At 31.4% G+C, this 22235-nt stretch overlaps 1 protein-coding gene across 1 annotated transcript in view; it reads right to left on the bottom strand.

The window, feature by feature from the left end:
• Positions 1–22235, bottom strand: part of LOC127710241 (uncharacterized) — a 77011-nt gene that overhangs the window by 41685 nt on the left and 13091 nt on the right. Inside the window, exon 3 of the mRNA XM_052216008.1 lies at positions 6602–8053. Coding sequence (XP_052071968.1) covers positions 6602–8053 — 1452 coding nt within the window. The remainder of the gene's footprint in view (positions 1–6601; positions 8054–22235) is intronic.

Raw genomic sequence — 22235 nt, 5'->3', positions numbered from 1 at the left:
CATTTAAAAAAGAGATAAAAACTGAAAGCAATTTCAGCAAGTGCTCCGCTTGCACATTTTTGTACGAGGAACAGAAATAAATAATAAATACTAATACAAACAAAGCAATGCATGTTTATGTATTATCAATAAGCGTGAATTTTGAGACCAAAAACTAATTCAGGATGTGTTCAATATATCAAGTTGTGTTTCCGATTGTTTTGATTTTTTTATGTATATAGACAGCGTTAAAGGGGCATAAGCTGTCAAATTAATTTTCACCGCTTCGACTCAAAACCTCAAATTTCATTTGTAACATACTAAAACATCTATCCTTATTACAAAAAGTCCCGAAGAAACATTTTAAAATGCATGGACTCGTTATAATGTATTAACATTTCGTGTAGGTTTTTTCAGAATAGATCCCATCTAATTAACAATCGAGATGATCTCCAAAGAATTATGTAGGTCATGTGGTCTACTGTAAACAAACATAAATATAAATATAAAACAAGCATGTGCAATCGAATAATGACAATTTTCTAGGTCTGTTTGAATTTAAGTCTTACTGGTAGTTCAAAAAAAAAATGTAAATCATCGTTTTAACTGTATTTAAATTAATTGTTTTTGTGGACAGAATCAGTCAACGAAAGGGGTCTTCCCAGTGTCTGACATGTTTCAGATTTCAATGTTAACAATCTTTTCTTTTTAATAACTAAACATGCTTAGCCCATGCGTGGCCTTTACCCAGTTAAGGTTAAATTGAACTTGCAAGCCAATAATACATCATCGATTTTTTTTAGATTAATTTGATAAAAATGAACCAAAAACTGACTGCTAATAGTGGAATATTATTTCACAATTCCACATATATTAATGTTTGCAACAAAACAAAATTATATTTTTATTTTCATTTCACGAAAATCTCCAAATTCAAATATAATATTTTAACCGATGTATCAGTTGAATATTGTTTATGGATTTGTAAACAAGTTAGAACAAAAACTATTAACGTCGATAATGTAAATTCGTACAAAACATACAAAAATATTTGTAGCTATAGTTTTTTTTTTAAATGTCCATGACATTTTAGTAAGTTTACAAGAATATTTTACCTACATTGTAACTGGTTGTACTATATTCATTCTCTCTGCATGGATGTAAGAAATGTTTTTTCGCCATTTATATTCAATAAGCTCTCCATTTGATATAAAAATAAGGAGATAAGGTATGATTTCCAATGAGACAACTATCCACCAAAGTTCAAATCAAGTTGATGTAAGCAATTATAGGCAACCCTACTGCCTTCAACAATGAGAAAAACCCATACCGTATAGTCGGCTATAAAAGGCCCCGACATTAAAAATATGAAACAATTCAATTGAGAATACTAATGGCCTAATTTATTACAAAACAATTAACGAAAAACAAATATGGCAGACATGAACCAACGACAACCACTGAACTACAGGCTCCTGACTTTGGACAGGCACTTAAAGATTGTCGCTGGGTTAAACATGTTTGTGAGCGCTCAACCCTCCCATAACCTGGGACAGTGGTGTAACAGCACAACATAAAAACAAACTATAACTAGATGCTCTCAAGAGCCTGTGTCGCTCATCTGTATCTACTGTGCTTTTGGAAATCATGTGAAATAAGATTAAAATCATAATAAATAGTATTAGATACCCTAATAATGATTGAGGCCAATTTTGGTTTAATTTGGCCCAGTAGTTAATTTAAAAGCAGGTCATCCTATTTCAGACTTACAATAGTTACTGAAGACCCCTTATCATTATTTAAATTAGTTTTCAAGTTGTGACCATTTGAAATTGTTTTTTTTACAATTTTCCCTTAGACTTCTATTATAAACACTTATGTTCTACTTTTAGCCATGGCGGCCATGTCGGTTGGATGACAGGGTCATCGGATACATTTTTTAATCAAGATACCCTATTGAAAATTGTGGCTAAGTTTAATTCTATTTGGCCCAGTAGATTAAGTGGAAAAGATTTTTGTAAAAGATAACAAAATTTACGAAAAATTAACTATAAAGGGCAATAATTCCTTAAGGGGTCAATTGACAATTTTGGTCATATTGAGTTATTTGTAGATCGTACTTTGTTGAACATTATTGCTGTTTACAGTTTATCTTTTTCCTTAATAATGTTTAAGATAATAACCAAAAACTGCAAAATTTCCTTAAAATTACCAATTCAGGGGAAGCAACCAAACAACGGGTTGTCTGATTGTCTGAAAATTTCAGGGCGGACAGATCTCAACCTGATAATTTTTTTAACCCCATGTCAGATTGCTCTAAATGCTTTAGTTTAAGAGATATAAGCCAAAAACTGCATTTAACCCCATGCTCTATTTTTAGCCATGGCGGCCATGTTAGTTGGCAAGCGGGGTGATCGAACACATTTTTTAAACTAGATACCCTAGTAATGATTGTGGCCACGTTTCGTTAAATTTGGCTTAGTAGTTTCAGAGGAGATGATTTTTGTAAATGTTAACGGACGACGGACGCCAAGCGATGAAAAAAATCTCACTTGGCCCATTGGGCCAGGTGAGCTAAAAATCAGTTGAAAAAGGCTTAACTCATCAGATCAATACAAAGAAGAAAACATCAAACATAAACACAGACCGGACGTGGCAGGGTATTTATACATCCCTTATCCCTAACAACTAGTGTTGTCAAATTGAACATATCTACCTAACCGGTTACTCGGATAATCTTTCAACCGATAGGAAAGTTAAGTTCAAAGAAAATGTAACCCAACGGTGAATCGGGTAACGAAATGTCACTTTTGGTCTTTTTCTGACCTGCTGTAAAACACTTGCAAAAAAGGTCTAAATATGGATATTAAATCCGATGCCTCGTGTAGAGAAAGCGCTCTTGGGACGTAAAACCCTTGTAACAACCCTTTAAGGGGCCCTTAAGTGGCAAAATGCAAGGCTTAATTTCTGTCCCTACCAATACCTTCTTTTTCCAGATCCATTTCAAATGTCCGACTCTCCATTTCGGTCGACTCCTATTGTAGAACCTGCCTATTGAATTAATTGTTAAATTGTTCTCATCATGAATATGCATGACATATTTTCAACTGGACATTACACAAATAACGATCAATCAACCAACCATAGAAATTCCTGTCGTATATCATCGCGGTGTATGGTTAAATGATATGAGGTATAAAATTTTATCGTCACACCTTTTATGTATAGTTCATGTCTGCATGGTACTTGAACGACCAGTATAGGGGGGGGGGTGTCAGTATACACTTAGTTTGCATTTCACAATTTTTTAATCAGCTTTCCATTTGAAATATAATTAAGCCTGATGAATGTAGATGATTCGCATTTTTACATTTACGATATCTCAATATTAAGTTATAATGAAAAGTACAACTACATTGTAAAATTTGATCATCTTACAACTTTTGTTTTTTCATACGTTTACAAATTATGTTTATTTAAGATTTTGTCCCAAGCTGATGCAAAGTGTCTTCGTGCTGATTATATAAGGTTAAATTTGAATGTATACATTGTAAATTAAGTCAATGTACTGGATAATTGATCTCATTACGTTCCACGATGATCCTGTTAAAATTTTAGTATTGATTTTGTCAACACTACTAACAACAAATTGGACACTGAGTACTCATCTGAGAGTACAAGCAGTTCCTGACAGCTAATTCAAAGCCAATAGCAACTAACAAAAAAAATCATGTATTTAAGATACTCCAGGAACCTTAGAATATAGCAAAGTACTCTCGACCAATGAAATTGTAGGATTGGATGCCTCTTAATTGTGAAGATGAATGTAAATCATGTTCTTATAGTAAGGGATTATCCTATTATTTGGGTCTATTTACAGTTCAAAACAAAGAGTTTCTAAATGAGTTACAACTGCCCTGAAGCACATTTATCAGATTGAAAGAATTTATCACAGAGTGATTGAAACTGACTAAAAGTTGAATTGTGAAACAAACAAAAATCTCAAAATAAGTTGAAGTTCACTGGTGCAGTAAAATTGGTACCGTGAATGCTATTATGAAAATATTAATAACTTCAAATTACTATAAAATTAAACAATACCAAAGCAATGCAAAAAAAAAGGAAAAAAATCTTTCAGATAAAAAATAACATAAATCTTTAGCTTTCCAAAACTTTGATTACTTGATCAGCGGTTGGGGAGAATAGTTATTTCCAATACATGTATTCCGATAAAAAAAAAACAGGAATTTAGTTTTGAACATATTAAAAACTTTTATGGGCATTGTTTTTGAACATTTCCCTGACATAATAAAACAGTATTTAATGTAAAAAGCCGGACCAAATTATTGGCTGTGAAATAAAATTTAGTTGTAACTCAAATGTATTAATTGATTTAAACTGTAAATAAAAAAAGGATAATTCCTCACTAACATATTACATGATTTACATTCATACTCACAATCAGGAAACATACAATTCCTACCTTTTCTTTCTACTGTGGTGTCACCTAATATCTTTAACGCATTTTTAAAAAAATATTTCCCAAATGATAAGAAAGTCCTCACATCACTAAAACTAATCCATATATGACATGCCGAAAAAGGAAGTCATGCATCAATTATAAACATTGCACTGACAATGAAACTAATTGATAGATCATTTGAGCCTTGAGCACTTTACAATATTCTAAGTTTGTAAGAGAATGATAATCCCTTACTTCATGATAAGTACTCGCTAACGCTCGTACTTATTCATGAAGAAAGGGATTATCATTCTCTTACATATACTTAAAATCTTTGGATCTAAAAAAATGTTTTTGACGATTGCAAGTTTCTTCCATTTAAATAAAGAGAAACAAATATGGTTCTTTATACCTTGATTAGAGTACAACGCCATCTTAAAATTGTGATATTTAATCATCCATGCAATTAGTGTGTACACCAAAAAGTGTGTACTATGAAACCTTGTGAAGGGAAATTAAGGCAACTTGATCTATTTCGTCATGAATTGATTGATTGATTATTGGTTGCTTAATGTCCAGTGGCAAATATTTCATGCATGTTCAGGGCGATGTCATTAGTTCAAAAACCGTAATAATTCTGAATGTGCCACCTATATATATATATAAATGTTCTGATAAATCTTTTAGTTTTTACTTTGAAATAAATAAAATAAACATAAACCCTAGTATCTTTGATCTATTGGTAGTTGCTTTTTATGACTATCCGCTAGACTATCTATTGGGACACACCAGGGGCGGATCCAGCCATTCTTAAAAGGGGGTTCCAATCCAGGATAAAAGGGGGGGGGGGGGGGGTTCCAACCATATGTCCCCATTCAAAAACATTGATCGTCCAAAAAAGGGGTTTTTGAAACCCCCGGACCCCCCTCCCTTCCACCTGGATCCACCACAGCATACTATCTATATGTTTCAAATTTATTATAGCTTTAGTTTTACTGTGACATTGAAAATATTGTTTTCAAGACATGTAAAGCTTCCACTGCAATTTAATTATTGCCTGCTTTTGGTCAATTTATTTTGTCTTACCATGTAAAGAAGTACATGTATAGTAAAACACCGCTTTATATCAATAAACATACTTACACCAGCAGCTACCATCTTTTCATTCAGGAGTCAAGGGCCTTTTGAAATCACATATTTTACAATGATACTAGTGAGTAGATTTACAAAATTTCGTTAATGAGCTGCGTTTTACCAACATCTGTGATACAAGTAGTCAGCCAAAATAAACTATCAATAGACCAATTAAAAGATTACTCGAGTTGTAAATATGTGCTAAATTGGATAGTCTATGAAAAGGTATATACTATGAAATTAAGAGCTCGGGGCAAGCCCCTCGCTCTAAATGTCATAGTATTTACCTTTCCATAGACTAACCTAGACTTAATTTTTCATTCACATATATCCCTTAACTTCGCGTTGATTCTTTTGGTATTGAATATAATTCATAGGAGATAGGTATAAGTGACTTCTTGGCAACAGATATACGTGAACAAACATGTTTTTTTTAACGACATGAGTATGATTTCACTTGCGAAACAGTTTTGAACGTGTTGGGGAATTTAGTTTGACACGGACATAATTACAGTGCATTTACTATGCATCATAAGTAATAAAGGTAGTCTTACGGAGTTTATTGACGTATAAATTCGTTTTTTTCCTCACTTAGAAACTATACATAAAGTGTTTCAAACTTTATTCAGTCTTTTTTCAGAGAATTGGTTTACTTATTGACGAATAAACCCGACTTTACACTCGAAACCATTACACATTCGAACTTTATTCCATTTGGGAGTTTGCTGAGTTTTCACATCAAAACACACATTCTTAATAACTTTTTATAACTACCATATACTTTAAGTTGAATAATAGGTGTACAAAAGGAAGTTCAATTTCAATCAGTACAGGAAAAGAACTTTTCGCCATATATTAGTGTAATCGATAAAATAAACTATAATAAACTTAACCGTACCAAAACAAGACTTGTAGCTACTGAAAGAAAGCTCAAAGTACTAAACATCAAAGAAATCAAGCCATTCTAAACTTCAGAATAAATTTCATAAACCATTGATAATGTTTTATATCCGTGTTACCACTTACTTGAAAACCAGATATTGGCTCCTCATAGAAAAGTGCTAGGATTATTTCATGGATTTCACCAGAAACGCTGTGGAGCTCAAGTGTCACTTTGTAGCTTCCATAAATAACACCTTGTAGGTTGTCTTCTTTAATTGTAACAAAACCACTCTTTGTGTTCTCATTAACAGTGCCTGTAATAGAAATTATGTCGTCTGCATGCACTTTGATTACAGTTGACATCAAGGTACCTTGCGAGTAACTGAATTCTGAAGTTGTAGAATTGTTCGTCGGTAAAGATAACACGTATCCATTTGTAACCTTGAAACCCTGTATCCCAGGTAACATTTCTATCCTCGTGTTAACCATTCCGTGGCTGACATTATTCGAACAATTAACACTAATGTTCATTTCACCGGTATCTGTGTAAACATGATTTATCATGTAGAAGTTAACAGATGAGAAATCAACATCTTTGTCTGCAGAGCAAGTGCTTGAATCAAAGCAAAATTTACAAGTCATGTTTGTCGGTGGTAAGCTGTTTTCATTTGTCATATTCAACGTGAAGTTGACACCGCTTTGTATTGCAGGGAAGAGCGACAAAGGAGTCATCTCCAATGGGAGTAACGTTAATAGTGGTACTGGATTTTGCACTTTCACAATATATTTACATTTCTCTGTGTAAAATGGATTCCAAGCTTCAAATTCAATTTCATAAATTCCTTCACTTTGATAGCTATTGTCCCATTCACTTATAGTTAGCGGTTGATTGTTCGTAATGATATCAGGAGAGCTTGTTTTATTCCTATTGTCACCATATGCAATATAATACATAAATGGAGTAGTGGTAATGTAATCAGAAAGGAATAAACCATTTTGTTTTATTTCAATGTAGGACACCGCTGTTGGAAGTGAAATGTTACTCCAAACAAAGGCTGTACGACTAAATTTTGTTTCGCTTAATGATGTGTAGGCATAGGAAGTAATAGAATAATTTCCTTGTTGGTCGTAAGTATGTTTGAAAATGATACCGTTTGCTGTTAAGTCACTCGCAACGTTGTCAGAATTAACAGCACTGTTCCCATCTCCAAACGATATGTTGAAGATGATATTCCCCATAGGCAATCTGTTATTGTTGTCCAGTAATATAGTAAATGTAATTTCTTCGTTTACACTAGCTACTGTAGGTAATATGGTAAAAGAAAAACCTTCTACAGGTTTCCAAACTATGACGTCAATCTGCGCAGATAGATTTTGCCCTAAACTATTAACAACCAAAACAGTCAAAGTATAATTCTGTGATGACGGAAAAATCATGTTTGTCTCAATTGTCTCCATACTTCCGTTACAAACACCATATGTAACGAGAGAATCAAAATTTGAAATCCACTCCACAACTGCACTGCTTCCACTTGTTAATGTTGCACCAAACTGTGTTTCCCTGTTAACCAACGTTTCAACAACATCGTTCTTTATCTAAAAAAATAGAAAGCACAGTATGAATTATATCAAGCACGATGAAAATATTAACAAAAATAAAACCGGTTTGAAAGTACGCGCAACTTCCAACCATAAAATATTAACCGAGGACCTCTCATACACAGACACCAATAACCACACTGTCAAACATCCCCGCCACCCTTGTGTACATATAAAAGTCACTATGACCTTCAAATCATCTGAAATCAACAGCAAGTTCCAAATTTGTCAACTTCGAACCCCTAAATTAACCATGCATTCACACACATAAACAAATAACCACACTAATTTACATCCCCATCACATTTGTATACATTTAAAAGTCAATGTGACCTTCATATAATCACAAATCTGCAGCAAGTTTCAATTGTACCAAACTCACAACCAAACATTAACACGGTCTTTAATTCAAAATAGAGAGCGGAAAATTTCCGACAATCAACAGAAAGTACATTACGGTAGTATTCTAATAACTAGTTATACCACAAAACAAATGCGTGGTCAGAGGGTCTGCTTTTGGAGTATTCTGTAAAAATGTGGTGCATTTATTTGCCCAAATCTCTCAATTCAATTTAAGCATTGGCCTCGATTGACAAAAATAAAGTATATAAGTTGCATACCGTATTTTAGTGTATTATGAAACAATTAAATGTAAATGCTTATCTATATAAATATCAAAATAAGAAGATGTGGTATGAACCCTGTTCTTATAGGTCTATTTAAAGTATCAGGTTACGTTGTTATTAAAGCTGTAGCAGGAAGGCTATTGTTAACGTATTTAGCGAACTAAATTTATTATAAAGTGTAAAAAGAAATAAAAGTTTTGTGTAGCAATCGAAAGACACACCTTATCTTAAAAAAGAGAGGAGGGGAAATAGCTGTTTGTTATATCAGTCCCCTGTAAACAATTCGCTACCAACATGCCTTTTGAAAGAAGATTACATGTAAATAGAACGAAAGCAGCTTGTCAGTTGGAAGCACACTTCCACTTACAAAAAGGACGTATAACTAACATACGACCTTGCTTACATGTAGCATATGGATGAAATATAATAATGAAACTAGAAAAGGAAAACCTATATAAAGTATGGTAGTATATTCCTTTCAATGCGATTTTTGCGATTTACTATCCGTTCCTTTATATTCAATGCCACTAATATTTTTACTTAACTCCCAAAAAATAAGAACATGTGTAGCCAGGCGTGAAGTGTCATCAATATACAAATTGATTAGTTTCTTCTCTAATACTTTAAAATTCTGTTTTGCAAACCATCAATGTGAATTAGTTATTAATATATCTCAATTTTGATTTATGATGCGGTTTAAATTTTCAAAGCTGTTAAAATATCAAAATTTTAACTACAAAAGTAATATATGATTAACTATTTCAATAATGAGAGAATTTATTTGAATTCGATATTAAGCTATGTAATTTGTTTAAATATTCTCTCTGTAACGTTCTCTGTGTGTTACGCATTGTCTAGAGTTAACACATTGATTTTGAAATAATTTTACCACCATTTTATTTTAACTCTGGTTGATAGTTGTCTCATTGGCAAACATACCACATCTCCTCATTTTTATATTTTAATTTTCAAATCATAAACCTACATTAATTGGTAATTTTTTTCTCAACTTTATATATAATAGAAATAATGACCGATAAGTTTTCTGTTCTAAAATTATAACCATGTCTATCTTTACAAATAAAATTAATAGGGCCAATTTTCATTAATTTATCCTTAACATCCTTATCTCTCTCTTTATATATAAAAGTAAGAAGAGTTGGTATGATTGACAAAAAGGTATAACAAAATTACCGAACGCCAAGGTGAATTCTTAAAGGGGACGTCCATAAAAACCGACAAAATCAAACGCTATCAATCAACGGAACAAGTGAAAAACAACTGCCATATTCATGACTAGGTACAGGCATTTTCCGAAGAAAATGATGACAACTATCCATCAGAGTTCAAATGAATTGAATAGATATGTTCTCTTAATGAAAGATTTACAGCACATATAGAAAGATCACTTAAATATGGAATAATGTACGTATTTGTTTCCCTTAAACATGGCCACCAATTCCAGTAAATCATGCTTAATTGATATTAAAACAAACGCGTTGGTGTGATTTTTTGATATGGCGATGAGGAACGACGAAATGTTTAACGCTTTATAATCATTCAATTGTTGTAAAATTACAAGGATATGATTTAGAGGTACCAAATATGACGTGGAGGTACTGGATATGAGTATGTGGAATGACTCTACCCTAGTAAAAGAAATTCATATGAGGAATCCACTTTATCTTTACTGATCAATAACTTCAACATTGTGAATTGGCTCTGATACTAAACATTATAGAGTGTCTATGAACGAACGCACAATTTATATATAAATGAGGTAATATCTACATAAAACGTTTTGTGTACATAAATCCGGGCGTTAGTTTTTTTGTTGTTGTTTGAACTGTTTTACATTTGTCATTTCATTTCGGGGCCTTTCATAGTTTACTATACGGCATGGGTTTTGCTCATTGTAGAAGGCCGTACTGTGATTCATGGTTGCTTACATCGACGTCATTTGGTCTCTGGCGAATAGTTATCTCATTGGCAATCATACCATATCTTTTTATATATATATAGGGTAATTTTCATTTCCATAATCTTTCAATTATTGTTCTAATATATTGTCCAAAGATGGAGAATTTTTCATACATTGTATTTGAGGCAAATTCATTTAATGTTTTAAACTTTTAATTTACGAAATTTCACTGATTATCAAATCTCATTTTTGTCTAAACGTCAATATAATTCTTATGGGCATGATGGACGAGAAGAGGCATTTCAAAAGGTTTTTTTTCTCCATTTTTTTCAGTTTTGATTTCAAACTTTCCAGCAACAGGATTTGATAATGCAGTATTTCCTTTTTAAATATTTCTTTTTCAAATTGGGGTTAAATTTTCATTGCAAAATAAACAGTTACTATTTTCAAATATAAAAATACCTTATACTGTTGAAAACGCAATATTGTGAGGAATAAACGCACATAATTGCTTTTGCGGTTTCCTCAGTTTTTATTTTTTACCCTTTTCTTATTTTGTCAAATAAATCACTGATATATTAACCTTAACTATGGGTTAATCACAAATGATTGAGTTATATTACTCAGTTCGATTTATTTGATTTAAGTAATGAGTAAAACATGGCAACGAAACAATTTATTTCGCTGTATCATTATACAAATATTTAAATTAATAGTTGGCAGAAATAAACATTAAAGGCTAAAGTGGCTGAATAGAAACGATTTACCATCAAACAAATATTTCATAACTTTAAATTGATATTTTCGGTACCGTTTAATTATTGTTAATTACGAATGATATTTGGTCACGAGCTAGATCTTCGTGGTCGTCGGTTATTTCCAAGCAAATACGGTCAGTATGGTACAAATGATTGTGAAGATGATTTTTACAATATAATAGAAGGCTGACAAGGAGTACCTGCTAAACCTGCCCATGTTCTTGTTGTCCAATATTCAGTTCAGTATTTGTTGTCTTAGTTACAGTTTACACCCAGTATCACAAACGAAAAAGGAAAAAAAAAAAAAAAAAAAAAAAAAAAAAAAAAAAAAAAACGACAGAAACACAATATTTAAAGTAAAAAAATAAAAAAAGAAATATACATTGCAGTTTAACTGTTTCAAAAGCCATGAATATTGGTTTGGAGATTGCATTATCTCCTCGTTGTTTACAGAACGCCGATAGTTTACACAATGTCATTGAATTATTTTTTTTACGCTAAATGCGTCTTAAACATTTCATTTCACGCCAAAAGCTGTGCATTAAATGCTTTTTTGTGCGCAAACATTGATATTCAATCACATAAATAATTCCATGATTACTCAAATTTGTCTATACAATCCTGGTTAAAGATTTTCCGGAGCATTAAACGTATTGTCTTTCAACCAATGCAATCAATAGAACATACATGATTTAAGTGTTTAAACATTACTCGTAATGACCTACGTCATTCCATTTGTATGAATTTCAAAATGCACCAATTTGTGAAAGGACTTGAGTGTAATTTTTTTCTATATATTCCATACGGAAATCATATGAAGTATCCAAAAGACATCTTTTTGTTATAATCCTTTATGCTTATTAAAAACATATAATCCATTAAACGACCAATTGTTTAATAAATATTAGAGGGAAAAAAACAATGCATAAAAAGTACATCTGTAAGGATTTGGGTCATTCAACCTTTGCCCAAAAACGTTGACCGAAAGTATTTATTGAATGTGTTGGCATAAGTCGAATATAATTATAATTTAAAACGGAAGAAAAGTAAAGCAGGTGTAACAAAAATTGTAAAACATGTTAAACTTTATAAGATGCATTTTCATTAAGAAACACAGTGCATATGAGGAGAAAAGAAACGTCAATTAAGTCGGTTAAGGATATTCTAACAGGCTTTTGCTTTGCAAAAGAAAATAAAAAATAAAGAATAAAAAAATACTTATATTGTCTTTACAAGAGCATGATGTCAGATAAGTACTACTGCATTTACTAAATTGTTTTCAAATCTTTGAAGTATATTATTCAAACATTAAAAAAATTCCAATTGCACAAAAAAAAATGTAATACGTAAACCAATGATGAAGTTATTTTTGTCACTCAAATCTTTACCCACTAAAAAAAAATCACTAAATAGTATATACTGAAACTTTAAAAATGTAAAATATAAACTAATTCAGTGCTGAACTACTCATTACTGAGTAGATGACACACTAACATACAAACGGTTCTACTAGCTCTGATATTGACCAAATATATAAGATATCTTGTATAATATATAAGATATCTCATATTATATATATCTTATAAACTTTAGAAGATATCTTATAAACTATATGAGATATTTTATATTATATATAAAATATCTTATCCAATATATAAGATATCTTATATAATATATAAGATATCTCATATTGTATATAAGATATCTTATAAAAACTAGATTATATAAGATATCTTATATATTATATGAGATATCTTATATAATTATATAACATATCTTATATATAATATGAGATATCTTATATATTATATAAGATATCTTATATATTGGATAAGATATTTTTTGTCATTTTAAAAAGTGTTTTGCCTACTAGAACACCTTCGTTTCTATACACTATAAGTATTTAATTGTTATCTTAAATTAAATCTAAGTGATTATCAAACAAATGAAAGGCAAATTCTCCAACGAATTTGGAATGGAAAAGATCTAGAATACAATTAAAAACCAATTGTTCAGAGAACAATTGAAGGTCTTTCCACGTCAATTTTCTAAATAGTTGATAAGAAGCTACTTCTAGTTCACTAAAAGTTACTATTGGCGTTCAATCATAGGTTTCTTCATACTGATTCAATAAATGTATGGTTTCTAAATACTTTTTCCTGAAATAAGGGAGATAATTGCCGACTTCCGGTGAAAAAAATATCACTTTCGGTCTCATATGATAGCTTTATTTACACTGATTCCAAAAATATATGGTTTATATATACTTTTGCCTGTAAATTGGAGATAACTGGCTACTTCCGTATTAGAAAATGTCACTTTCGGTCTCATATGATAGCTTTATTTACACTGATTCCAAAAATATATAGTGTGTGTATACTAATGCCTGAAATAAGGGAGATAATATGCTACTTCCGGTTTTCAAAATGTCACTTCCGGTCTCAAATGATAGGTTAATATATGACCATTCAAAAATATATGGTTTCAATGTACTTTTACATGAAATAAGTGCAAAAATGACAACTTCACTCAAGGTCATTTCCGGTTGACATTTTTCAAGGTCATATGTCACCCAACATTTTTTAAAAGATCTTATGGCTTTATCATGTACCAATCTGAAGAAATAATCAATTTACCTCAAAATAAAACATTTCAGGGGAAATAACTCCAATAAGATGTGACTAGCTGCTCAGACCAAATGTATCATATCTTCATCACAATATAAGAAACATTTTGCACTAGTTCTTTATATATAACGTTAAAAATATCGTAGAAAATGCAAAATCAAGCAAAAGACAAAATTCAGAATATGACCCTGACCTTTGACCTTACCTCATTTTCTAAATTAGGATCCAAGGACCTTAAATAAAAAGATTATAGGTTTATACGGCTCACGGTTTATGAGTTACAAAAACTTTACGACAAATCCATTTGATAAACGTAAATAACTCCTATAAAATTTCACCGGATCGCTTCGATCCAAATCAGCCAAAAATTCCTTAGGATGTAACGCACAAATATGAAAAAGAATTTTGTTGTTATCTTTTTCGGTTACGGAGGAGATACACTAACAAGAAAAAACAGTGTTTGGGGAGATAACTCTTACAATAACAAGTCTTCGCCCTAACAAGATGAGTTTTAAAAGCGCAATAACTGTTCAATATAATATCCAAAATATCTAAGCGACATCTTGCGACACAACTTTATATCACAAGAAAAGGGTTTGGCGGCAGAAGAATAATAAAAATAATAATTAAAAACCAATTGTTCAAAGAACAATTGAAGGCCTTTCGACATCAATTTTCTAAATAATTCATAAGAAGCTACTTCTGGTTTACTCGAAGCTACTACTGACGTCCAATCATATGTTTCTTCATATTGATTCAATAAATATATGGTTTCTAAATACTTTTGCCTGAAATAAGGGAGATAATTGTCAATTTCCGGTTTAGAAAATGTCACTACCGGTCTCATATGATAGCTTTATTGACACTGATTCAAAAAATATATGGTTTATATATTCTTTTGCCTGTAAAAAGGGAGATAATTGCCTACTTCCGGTTAAGAAAATTAACTTCCGGTCTCATATGATAGCTTTATACACACTGATTCCAAATATATATAGTTTGTATATATTATTTTGCCAGTAAAAAGGGCAATAATATACTACTTCCGGTTTATTAAATGTCATTTCCGGTCTCAAATGATAGGTTAATGTATGACCATTCAAAAATTATATGGTTTATATGTACTTTTACGTGAAATAAGTGCAAAAAGATTACTTTCGGTTCATTCAAGGTCACTGTCGATTGGCATTTTCAAGGTCATATGTCACCCAACTTTTTGCAAAAGATCTTAAGGCTTTATCATGTACCAATCTGAAGAAATAATCAATTTACCTTAAAATAAAATATTTTAGGGACAATAACTCCTATAAGATGTCACTGGATTGTTTCAGACCAAATGTATCATATCTCTATTACAATATAACAAACATTTTGCACTAGTTCTTTTATATATAACGATAAAAATGTCGGAGAAAATGCAAAAACAAGCAAAAGACAAAATTCAGAACATGACCTTGACCTTTGACCTTGACCTCATTTTCTAAGTTAGGACCCGAGGACCTGAAATAAAAAGACTATAGGTTTATATGGCTTACGGTTTATGAGTTACAAAAACTTTTCGACAAATTTATTTGATAAAGGTAGATTACTCCTATAAAATTTCAACGGATCGCTTCAATCCAAATGAGCCAAAGAATTTCTAAGGATGTAACGAACAAATATGAAAAAGAATTTTTTCGTTATCGGAGGAGATACACTTACAAGAAAAACAGTGTTTGGGGGGATGACTCTTACAATAAAAAAAGTCTTCGGCTTAAAAAGATAAGTTTTAAAAGCGCAATAACTGTTCGATATAATATCCAAAATAGCTAAGCGACATCTTGCGAAACAACTTCATACTGCAAGAAAAGGGTTTGGCGGAAGAAGAAAAAAAAATAATAATCAGAACAAATACAATAGGTCTTTCCACAGAAAAGTGGAATGAACTTATAATAATAATCAGAACAAATACAATAGGTCTTTCCACAGAAAAGTGGAATGAACTTATAATAATAATAAGAACAAATACAATAGGTCTTTCCACAGAAAAGTGGAAAGACCTAATTATTTTCATTTTCATTTTAACATACTTATTATTTATGAATGTATTATACATAGCATAGCTTTTTTGTGCATTACTGATTTCAAATAGCGTATTTTAATACCCACTTGGTGTCTCCCACCAAATGTAGTTGACCTATTGCTTAAAGTATTTGAAAAACAGACCAAAACACAAAAATTTAACCCATATACCAAATATAGTTATCCTATTACTCATAATAAGTGAGAAATTCCGATGACAAAAAAACTCAAATTTTCTTCAAGCAGTCGCTGAACCACGAAAATGAGGTCAAGGACAATGGACATATGATTGACGGAAACTTCGTAACATCAGGTATCTTCATACAAGATATGAAGCATCCAGGCCTTCTACCTTTTGAAATATCAAGCTTTATACAAATAGTTTACGCCGCCACCGCAATCTGATAGTAATACCTATGTCTTGCATACTGCGACGAAAGTCGCAGGCGAGACAAAAATTGAATGTGCAAAATAAAGAAATATGTATCACATAGCTTAAAATTGTTCAGATCTAGTTGTATTTCCGTGAGTGTCATAACCGCGTTTATAAAGAAAATGAATTAACATATTTAATTACGAGTTTCACATTAGGTTGATCAAGTATGAACTCGAGAAACCTTAAATGCAAGTTTTCTAAACAAAAGATAACAATAAAGGAGACGATTTTTCGTTCCTTTTTGTTTATTTTCCGTTTTTGGGCCAGGTTATCACTTCTACATTTTATTGTTTGGATGGATGCGGATGTTTAATCTGATGTTCCTAGTAGGGTGAATGACACGCTATCTGTACGATAAAGAAACTTGCTAAAACTCTCTCACAGAGGGGTGCGTAGGTGTCCTGTAGTAAAGCAAAAATTTTATCCAAGATAACCCTGTTTTTTTCCAGCGGCAGTTCAAAATTTGTCCGCTCTTAGCCCCGGTCGACACTCTATTGTATTAATTGTTAATTTGTTTTCGTCTTCAATATGCACACACTATTTGCTTCCAGACATTAACTAACCAATCAACAACTAATCAACCAATCAATAAACTGGAGTATGCTAATGAACTTTTGAAATGTTTTTTTCAATAAGTGATTGTGTAACTATAGACTACATTGACTTGAAAAAGGAGAGCTAAGCACACAATAGGTCGTGTGTTAAATGTGCTAACATTCTTCGTTGAAACCCATTTTTACCTGATGAGGTTAAACAATGATGCATAGCGCCGTCTCTTGGCGAGTTGATACATGCACCTTTGGTAGTATATAAGAACACATGACAAACTCGTTAGCCTATACATCTGTTGTAAAGTAAAAAGTAAGATTCTTCATTATGCTCTTATCTTTCATTATAATGTATAGTATTTCTGAAATCGGTTACTAGTAATAGAAAATGTATATCATTTGAGGTTGAACAGCAAAAGTATGTTTGTGTTTTCTTATCTTCTTGCAATATCTAAATCAATGCAAATATATTTGTTTATATAAAAAATTATATGCATTCATTACAAAAAGAAGATCACGTAGAAGTTAAGTTCTTAAAGTAGCCGAGGAGGGAAACGAAGAATAGTACAAGTATTATAAGTAGGTTTCATTAAGAGCCGAGAAGATAGCACCGAATTGTAGGCGAATATTTCGAACCATTTTAAAAGCATAGATAAAGAAAGGCAATAGTAGTATACCGATGTTCAATAGTCATAATACGATTAAGCGAAAACAAATCCGGGTCACAAACCAAAACAGAGGGAAACAAATCAACTATAAGAGGAAAACAACGGAACAACTGAATAGGTTTCACTATTTCATTAAATCTCCCATTTTGACAAACAGTGAGTCAATCTAGCAGAAGAATAAGGGATCATACCATATTATAATCTAATGCATTTAATACCAATCTACTTGTGAATGTTTAATGTTATAACAGTGGTGTGACTTTGATAAAATATTGAATCTGCACCTTGTACGTATACTAATTGTATATAGATATTCTAGGTCATGATCAGTTTTCAATTTATTGTTCATATATCATAAACATTTACTAGTACCTATATTAAAATGATGTTGCAAGTCAATTAAGCCTTGATGTTAGCGAAGTAAACGAACACATTTTCCCCAATACACTTATAGTATTGAATTTGTATAATAAATTGAAACTTAGTGATTATCGAACAAATAACAGGAAAATTCTAAAATGAATTAGGAATTGAACATATCTAGACTAGAATCATTTTCATTTTTATTTTAACATATCCAATATTTATGAATGTTTTATATGTATCACTGCACTTTGTGCTGGACTAATTAACGTACTTATTTTATTGCACCCTTGGTATATTCCGTTTTTTTCTGATTGACTGAATTACTCCATGGTAATTAACGTGATTCAGTACGTCATCAAGTACACGTGCTGACTGCTTTGATTGGACGTAATTTACCATTTATAAGTTCAATACCTGTACTCTATAAAGAAATCCTGTCGAAATATAAAACAAATGGTGTCTTGTTTGTTAAATAAAATCCAATGGTCAACAAACAAATTTGCAGACTTTTAATATTTTGAGTCTTAACTAAATACAAAAGCCAGGTTTCGTCTTTCAATTTCTGAAATCAATTGTGAGGCCGTGACATAAACGTAACTTTTTTTTAATTTAGATTTTTACCTTGCGATATCTTGCAGTTCGTTTTCCTTTTGTTTAATGATTATTAGAATTATTTGAACGTAATACGCATTGAGTAGTGCTTCGATCACTAACTGCATTGTAAAATTGTTATGCACTGGGTTTATATGAGCGGTGTCTTAAGTGAACCAGGAATTTAAAAACCTTTCAAAGCAAGTACATTTATGTCTGCTTTTTGATGGGGTACGTGTTGCACAATATTAAGTTTTTATTGTAGCGTTTTTTTAAGTTATTTGTTTGTCTTTTCTTCGTGTTTCGCTTCAATGTGGTTTTATTGATTTTTCGAATTTAATTATAAGTATTGCCCCCCTACCGTCCACCTGAAAAAACGAAATATAAAGAACGAAATAATTAGTATTTGGTTTCCATAACTCGTCTTCAACTGGGTAATATGCATACGTAGCTTAAGCATACCCTTCGTATAGTTAACCTAATAAAACTGATGCTGTTCAGCTATGTTTGGAATTCATAGAATTTGGAGAAGATGTTTGGAATTTACAGAATTGGGAGAAGATGTTTGGATTTGACAGAATTGAGAGGAGATGTTTGGAATAAAAAAAAAAGGAAGGAGAAGTTTTATTTGGCTTAAAATACACCTGTGACGTAAATCTTTAGTTCAAACTTTCCATTATTTTTCAGGAATTGAGAATTCATTCCTATTGTTCATCTTTATTCATCCGGACGTTTTGCCCTTTGGGTATTATATGATGACCAACTCTTTTAAGTTGTGCATGGAGCCTTCTTGTGCAGGATTTTTCTTAGAACGTCTTTGTTCGATAAAACATGTACAAGCAATTGATTACTGTAATGTCTCATTGATGTATACTAGGGATGTCAACGAGTACTCGAGTATCGCTCGGTAGTGCTCGGAATACCAAAACGATACTCGACTAATCGATTTCATGTTAGAATATTGATGTCTTCCTTATATAAAATTGATCTTCTTGAGAACCTCTTTCGGAAAATTATATAGGCATCACTGATCAATCATACTAGTAAATAAAATACATTTTGTTTCGAATGCTTATGCTAAATTGTCATTTAAAATGCCTCCGACAATACGTGGGCTATACCTAGGCTAACACTGTAAACTAAACATGTCTTAGCCATTCCGTCACATCGTTACCGTCTGCAAGACTGTAATTTACAAAGTTGCAAAAACCGACTGTCACCAATAATAGTTGACAAGAAAATGTTTCCAAATAAAACAAATTAGTTGCATCCTCTGGTGACCCTCAGTGAATAGTTAAACTCCTAATCCTTACGTCTTTGTAAACATTAAATATGTTTCCTTAACGATTACCAAATCCTATTGTTTGATATGGTTTTTCCTTGTTATAATTTTTTAGAATATAGCAAAGTGCTCTCGACCAATGGAATTGTAGGATTGAGTATTTCTTAATTGTGAAGAATGAATGAAATCATGTTCTTAGTAAGGGATTATTCTATTGTTTAGGCCTACTTACAGTTCAAGACAAAGAGTTTCTATAAATGAGTTACAACTACCCCGAAGCACATGTATCAGCTTTAAAGAATTTGTGATCGAAAACTCAGATTACTGGATCCGCGGTTGGTGAGAATAGTAATTTCCAATATTCTGATAAAATTTTAAAAACAGGAATTAAGTTTAACTTTTGAATATATTTCAAACTTTTAAAGGCATTATATTTGAACATTTCCCTGACATAATGAAGTAGTATTTGATGTAAAGGGCTGGACCAAAATAATGGCTGTAAAATAGAATTTAGTTGTAACTCAAATTTTGAATTTTTTAATTTGAACTGTAAATAAACAGAATGATAATTCCTCGCTAAAATATTACATGATTTACATTCATACTCACAATTTGGAAACATTTTTTACCTTTTCATTGTACTGTTGTGTCATCATATGTCTAAAACACAATTTATTATATTTTCCAAAATTATAAGAAAGTCCTTACATCACTTAATCTAATCCATAAAGGAAATAGTTAAAAAGGAAGTCATGCATTAATTACAAACATTGCACTGACAATGAAACTAATTCTTGAATACTACCAATCAAGAGATCATTTAAGCCTTGAGCACTTTACAATATTCTAAGTTTGTAAGAGAATGATAATCCCTTTCTTCATGATAAGTATCCGCTAACGCTCGTACTTAATCATGAAGAAAGGGATTATCATTCTCTTACATGTACTAAATATGTGTTCATTTATTTATATTGATTGAATTATTGTTTTTTTACTTAATTAGTACTATAGGTAATGAGCCATTAATTATGGTATGTAATTCCTTGTCCCAGATACTTATGTACTAGTAGAACATTTTTCGCCCGTTGAACAACAAACCACAGAATGTAAAAAAACGTATTTTTGTGTTTCCGTATTTTAGATATATTCCCGAGAGAGTACTCGGAGTATCGCTCGATTAGTAATTGTTCACCGAGTTGACATCCCAAATGTATACCCAATATCAACTTTTATTCATATTACTATGAAAATATTATGCTTCTATGATATAATATAATACCACGAATAATAAATAAATTAGAATAATTGATTACTATATACATTTTGTGTATAATAATTGTTTTACTAAGTTCATATCAATATCAAAATTACCTTTTGAATTAACTCGATTTTCTATTCAGTGAAGTTTGTGAAGTTTTAGTGCATTGAAATCAAATTTCTTTTGTGTTTTCGTTTCAATTAAACGTTTGCAAATATCGTTTGATATATAAGAAAACTACAAATATATAAGAGAGATCAATAAAAGTTTTGGTACATGTCCTTTAAAATAGAAATATCTAATGTGCAAAATAAAAATATATGTATTATTATTTGATTTACCTAGCTTAACATTGTTCAAATTTAATTGTATTTCCGCGAGAGTCATAAACGCGTTTCATACGAAATAAAATTACATAGTTTCTTTACAAGTTTTAGTTTTACATACGGTTGGTCCGGTATGAAATCGAGAAACCTATAATACATGTTTTCTAAAAGCGAGATTGATACATGTATTATTTTAGTAAATAAGTATACATAACAAACTTGTAAGCCTTTACATCGGTGGTAAAAATGAAAACAAGATATTGGGGTTAAAAACAAGACTATATGCGCCCGAAGCGCTTTTCTGGATTACCTTCACCAGGAACGCGCAAGACCTAATATTTGAAAGCCAAGGATGTATAAAAACCGAAACAGTTTAAAAGCTATAATCCAAAAAGGACCTTAAAGTAATAGCCCAATACATCTAAATCCAACTATGCATGAGGGAGTATGATTCTTCGTTATGCACTTCACTGTGCTGTGCTCTTATCTTTAACAATAATGTATAGTATTTCTGATGCCGGTTACTAGTAGTACAACATTTATATCTTTTGAGGTTGAACAGCAAAAGTATGTTTATTTTTTTCTTATCTTCCAACAATATTTACATCGATTGAAATACATGTGTTTATATATTAAATCATAAGTATTCACTACGAGGTCAAGAAAGTGTGTTCCTGTAGTGGTAAAGTTCTTGAGGCAGCCGAGGAGGGA

The sequence above is a fragment of the Mytilus californianus genome, unplaced genomic scaffold, assembly GCF_021869535.1.
Source record: "Mytilus californianus isolate M0D057914Y unplaced genomic scaffold, xbMytCali1.0.p SCAF_7, whole genome shotgun sequence".
NCBI lineage: Eukaryota > Metazoa > Mollusca > Bivalvia > Mytilida > Mytilidae > Mytilus > Mytilus californianus.
This window is presented reverse-complemented; position numbering and strand designations above follow the sequence as displayed.